The 5,414-nt window shown below is 44.6% G+C and overlaps 1 protein-coding gene across 2 annotated transcripts; it reads left to right on the top strand.

The window, feature by feature from the left end:
• The first annotated feature begins 654 nt into the window (after positions 1 to 654).
• On the top strand, positions 655 to 2,509 carry SLN (sarcolipin). 2 transcript variants are annotated; one of them, XM_009276954.2, is made up of 2 exons: positions 655 to 792; positions 1,849 to 2,509. In XM_009276954.2, the coding sequence occupies exon 2, from the start codon at positions 1,956 to 1,958 to the stop codon at positions 2,049 to 2,051; it is 96 nt and encodes a 31-aa protein (XP_009275229.1). In that variant the 5' UTR covers positions 655 to 792; positions 1,849 to 1,955; the 3' UTR covers positions 2,052 to 2,509. The 2 variants fall into 2 exon arrangements, with proteins under 2 accessions (XP_009275229.1, XP_009275230.1); XM_009276955.2 differs by lacking the exon at positions 655 to 792 and adding an exon at positions 818 to 957.
• Positions 2,510 to 5,414: the final 2,905 nt, after the last annotated feature.

Genomic DNA, 5,414 nt, shown 5'->3' with positions numbered 1-5,414 from the left:
ACAGAGCAGTGTGCTTTCTGGGAAGAAAGGCTGCAGGGTGGCAGAAATGCTTCTCTCTGTGCTCAGGCAGATGAAGCGTTAACATCAGCATTGAAAATCGTTGAGGGAAGAGCATCCAGGTGAGTCAGTGGCTGTTTAAAGCAATGGATTGTGCTTTCCAGACCTCCTAGTCCCAAACTTTTCTATCCAGCAAATGATCCTGGATTTCAGTAGTCTGTATTTAAATGCAAAGAATATTTTGTTCCTGTTCACTTTCTTTTAAATGCATATGAACTTGAGAAGCTGTGGGGACCATAGGTATATAGGTAACTGTGTAGACAGGACTCCATACACTGGAATGATCTTGAGAGACCCTGAAATCTGCACACGGACTACTGCAAGTGGCTCGCTCTTTCCTTTTCGTTTCCCCACATCTGGTGTGAAGACACCAACGGGCCAAAAGAAATTCTCTGTAAAATCCCATTGAGTCCCAAGGGCTGCACACAACTCTGCTCTTAGCATAGCGCCATGTTAGAAGAACTAAACCAAGCAAATAGGCCCACAGAGCCCACTGCATAAACAGCCTTAACCAAATCCTGCAGCCCAGCTTAGCCCTTTTAAAATATTTTGGGGGTGATGTCAGCACCTGGGTTGCCAATGCACTTGTTGCTCTCCTCCCTCAGCCTACTTTAGTTCCCACAGAGGGACGAGGCATCCAGACTGAGTGGGAGATAGGCAGAAGCTGAGAGGGAAATAATATCTGCAGTGACCCAAAGTTCAGAGGCAGAACCACTGGGCTTCATTTACCTCAAGGTAAAAAACTTGGCTTACTTATTAGGTCAGATTTTCTCTTGTCCAAGGACATAGGAGGCTGGCAAAACAACTTGGGAATGTAGGAATTTGTTAACTGCATGCACTGGACTTTTAATATTTAATCTGCAAACTAAAGCAGTTTCTATTTAAACTGTCTTCATTCAGGTATGGTCCCAGGGCTTCTCTTGTTTGCACCGTAGATGTTACAGCCTAATCTGGCTGCTTTGCTAAGATTTTGGTTGTGTGGCTGAAATTCTTTATCTAGAGCTTATGTCTCATTTATTTAAAGGTTTTTAATTTTATTTATATGCCATACAGATGGGATTAGTGCATGATATTAATGATAAATTATTCTCATTTCTCTGTATGAATTCCAAGAACATATAAAATTCAAAACTTTCTGTGATAAAGTAAATAAAACCAATAACAACAGAAAAGCTTTCGAATACAACTTGAATGGGATTTCTGAAGTAAGAGATCTATAGCAGCTTGAAAGTACAGGAAAGTCAGAAGGTGCTTGAGAAAATGCTATTTCATCCGTAGGATTAACTCACAAAATTTATGAAGTTCTTCAGAAATGAAAATGTCTAACCTAAGGTTCTCCTTGTACTTTTAGTGGTAACATAAATAATTCAGTTTTATTAGTCTGTCTTTATGAAAGAATAATTTGGTCCTAGTTTCTTTAAAAAATGAAACTATGCAAATAAATATAAGAATTTAAAGAAGTCTAACCAGTAGTATATTTACAATGTATATCTGTTGAAAGTAATAAAGGGGGCTTGGGCATTATTTATTTGAAAATGCTTGTACAAAGCAGCACTGATTTCCAAGGCTGCTCAGTGTATTTTGGGGTGACACTGAGAATGCTCCTTGTCAAATGCTGGAAATCAAAGAAAGTGATAAGCTGCCAGAGAGAGCTTTTACTTTTTAGCGTCCCCAGTGCTTGCTAACTTCTAGCCACTGAAACAACATTTATTTACACCAATATAAATAGCTCTGCTGAACCTGCCACCTTCATGCATCTATTCTTCACGTATTCTTCTTTTTCCTTAAAAGAGCCCGTGACCTGAAGGTTGAGCTCAAGGACGCTCCCAGGCAAGTCACTGAAGTTTTCCCCTTGCTCCACCTGTTGACCTCTGCTCTCCCCTGATTACTCCCGAAAAATGGAGCGATCCACACAGGAACTTTTCCTCAACTTCATGATTGTCCTGATTACTGTATTGCTCATGTGGCTCCTTGTGAAGTCTTATCAGGAGTAAAAGACAGTCAGAAACTCTGGGAGGTGATTTAAGTGTGTGTCTCCGCAGACATAAGTAACACCCACAGCACGCTGCTGTGATTAGCTTTCAGTCAATTGAGGATGTCGTCAATTTTTTTTTTTTACTCTCTCATACCTGTTGCCCATGCTAATGTTTGTGATGGGTCTATGATGATGTAATTATTTTATTCTGCAGTGATCCAGCTGTAAAATGTAAAATGCAAGATCCTTAGGAACTGTTTGACGTGGCTGCCTCCTCCGGTAGTTACTGTGAATGCTGTAACCCCCTGCCTGCCATGCCAGCTTGTTTGGCATCGGTGTTAGGTTCTCGAGGGTATAAAACTGCAGTATGTAATGTAACCATCTGTATTGACCAGCGTGAGGCACAAACTCACTTAGCAGAAAGGAATGTGAAATTTCACTTGCTCGTTTCACTTAAATAAAGAACATGTAAAACCATTTTTTGTAGCATTCCTTATCCCTCTCCTGGCCTGACTGCTGTTCACTGAGAGACCTGCCGATAACTGCAGTACAGTGCACCGTGCAAGTCTGGTGGTTTGCTTGTTCCTCCCACCTGCATTTTTAAAAAAATTGCTGTAGAGTTGAAATCCTGTAACTTAACAGACGTGTAGCCACATGAGTGAGCTGTTCAGGTCACTTTTCTGTCCAGAGTGACTTACACTGTTGGTGCCTGTGGACGTGGACTTCAAAGAGAACCCCTGTCCCACCAGGACATTGTCAATAATTGCATTTTCTGCAGCTGGATTTTGGGCAGGGATTCCCAGGATCCTATTTTTGGCCAAACTATGCTTGGAGCAGTGCCTGGAGGGACGAGCCCGGGTCAGTCGCAGGCGTAGGTGCCTGCTGGCGCCGCAGCCCTGCTGCAAGCCCTGCCCGGGGCGGCAGTCCCTTGGGGTCCACTGCAGCACACCAGGCGCTGTGGCATGGCCGCACTCAGCCTTGATAGGATGAGGTGTGAGTGTGTCTGGGTTGCTGTGATGGTGTCATCGCCTGCTAAAAAATCTTGAGCCAGTTTGAAGAGCCCGCAGTCCCTGGGTTTGTGAAATCAGTAATCAAACTCCTCCTAGGCATTGCCCATCTGTTATTTTAATGGCTTCAGAGAATCAGTATCGTCTACAAAATACAGCTTTCTGTAGGAAGGCAGTTAGATATGTGCCACGCTGCTGATACAGGTCTCCTTCCCCTCCAGGAGCCTGCAAGGAGCGGGCAACATCACGAGGCTGTGCTGTGAGTTACCCAAGGCACGTCTCTGGTATGGTTACATAGGCCATGACAGCTGGGACTCGGGCCTGGGCTTTAAGGAAAGACAGCAAACGTTGTGGTAGCAGCACTTGTTAAGTGTGTGTGTTGCTTAAAGATTGCTAGTAAATGACCCGTTGCCCTGTGTCACTTGTGCTGTCGGTCCAGGTTTGCAGCCACCCCCGCTGCAGCTGGTGCCACTCGTTCTCCCAGTCAAGAAATCCTCACTCCAGTGCAATGATAAAAATTGCCTCTTCTTTACTCTCAGCTGCAACTGAGCAAACCTCCTTCCAGCATTTCCAGGGATGGCAAATTTTCTGTGAGAAAACTGAGACATTGAATTGAACTTCTGCCAGCTGTGGACACAGCCTTTCTCTGCAGCCCACCTTGCACCAGATGCTGCTATATTTTCACTAATTTACATGGTCAGTTTGTGTTCATAAGCTTGGCTGAGACATGCAGCAGTGGCTGGAGAAGGACATGGAAAAATCTATTTTTAAATACAGTGAATACTTGATAATTCAGTATGAAAGATTCTCATCTTTCACCGGCTGTGACTCCCTACCCCAGCTGAACACGGTGTCTTCATCCAGCATTATCAGACCTTCCCTGTGACTTAAAAATAGATTTTCAGAGTCTCTTGTGCATCACAGCTTTCACAGGGTACCTCACCACTGTGCGCCAGTCCCACCTGGCAGGGCTGAGGCTTTTCTGCCAGTCCCACAGCACATGGCCACTGCCCAGGGAGAGCAATGCCATGAGCAAATTGATGTGTTTGGGCTCATCTCAGGCTAGCAATGGAAAAAATAGAGGTGTGGGCTTTGCTGTCTGAACCAGAAGTGGTTCAGCAACAGCTCAAGGTGATCCTAGCAATTTTCAGATAGGAAGAGAAAATGTTCTGGAGAGTTTGGGCCATCCAACAACTTCTAGCCATCAGTCTTTGAGAGTAGACATGCGTCTAACTTTGACAATATGATTAAGGTAAAGCACCCCAAATGAGTTGCTAGAAGTGAGAATACCAGTCTAAGCGGTTCTTTTTTCAGGCTTTTATAATTTTAAGCAGATTTTGAATGAGGTAAGTTATTTGCCTAAGAAGTCATTTGCCTAAAACTGAAGAAAAAGGCAATTCAACTGTTAGTGCCAGATGCCATGAAAAGCTAGCACTGTGCAGGTGCACAGGCACATTAGTGTCAAAGAATATCAGCCAAATACGTATATACAGACAAAATTTCCCAGTTTGAGGGACCTTAATGTAGATGTTTGGTGTGACCCTTGAGTCTCAAACTCTCTCCATTATCTTCCTTCTTGCCAAAGAGGTCCTGGAGGAGAGGTGGCTCTCCAGTGATGTATGTTACCAGCATTTTCCAGCCCTTTGCAGTGTAAGGGAGATCGAGAACACCAAAGGACTTCTGGGTTAACAGTGATTTGTCTTTAGTTTATCAGTAAAATTATTTTAGGCAAAAACTTTATTAAAACTATACTTTGAGTAAATAGCTGCTCTAACTCCTCCAGCCTCCCTGGGCAAACTGTTCCAGTGCTTGATGACCCTCACAGTAAAAAAGCTTTTTCTTATGTTTGAATGTAATTCCTACATTTCAGTTTGTGCCCATTACCTCTTGTCACTGGGCACCACTGAGAAGAGTCTGGCTTCTTCTTCATTATTCCCTCCCATCAGGTATTTACATACATTGATAAGATCCCCCTGAGCCTTCTCTTCTCCAGGCTGAACAGTCCCAGCTCCCTTAGCCTTTTCTCGTATGTCAGATGCTCCAGTCCCTTCATCATCTTCATGGCGCTTTGCTGGACTCTCTCCAGTATGTCCACGTCTCTCTTGTACTGGGCAGCCCAGCGCTGGACATAGCACTCCAGATGTGTCTCACCAGTGCTGAGCAAAGGGGAAGGATCACCTCCCTCGATCCGCTGACAATGCTCTGCCTGATGCAGCCCAGGAGGTTGTTCGGCTTCTGCTGCAAGGGCCCATTGCTGGCTCATGGTCAGCTTGGTGTCCACGATGAGCCCCAGGTCCTCTGCAGAGCTGCTTTCCAGCTGGTGGGCCCAGCCTGTCCTGGTGCATGGGGTTATTCCTCTCCAGGGGCAGAACTTG

The sequence above is a fragment of the Aptenodytes forsteri genome, unplaced genomic scaffold (assembly GCF_000699145.1).
Source record: "Aptenodytes forsteri isolate BGI_AS27 unplaced genomic scaffold, ASM69914v1 Scaffold354, whole genome shotgun sequence".
In the NCBI taxonomy this organism is placed as follows: Eukaryota; Metazoa; Chordata; class Aves; order Sphenisciformes; family Spheniscidae; genus Aptenodytes; species Aptenodytes forsteri.
The sequence above is the reverse complement of the archived record's forward strand: the minus strand, read 5'-3'. Positions and strand labels throughout refer to the sequence as shown.

What these genes read in the sequence shown, in the direction of transcription:
- SLN (XM_009276954.2), top strand. Translation starts at nt 1,956, where the DNA reads ATGGAGCGATCCACACAGGAACTTTTCCTCAACTTCATGATTGTCCTG.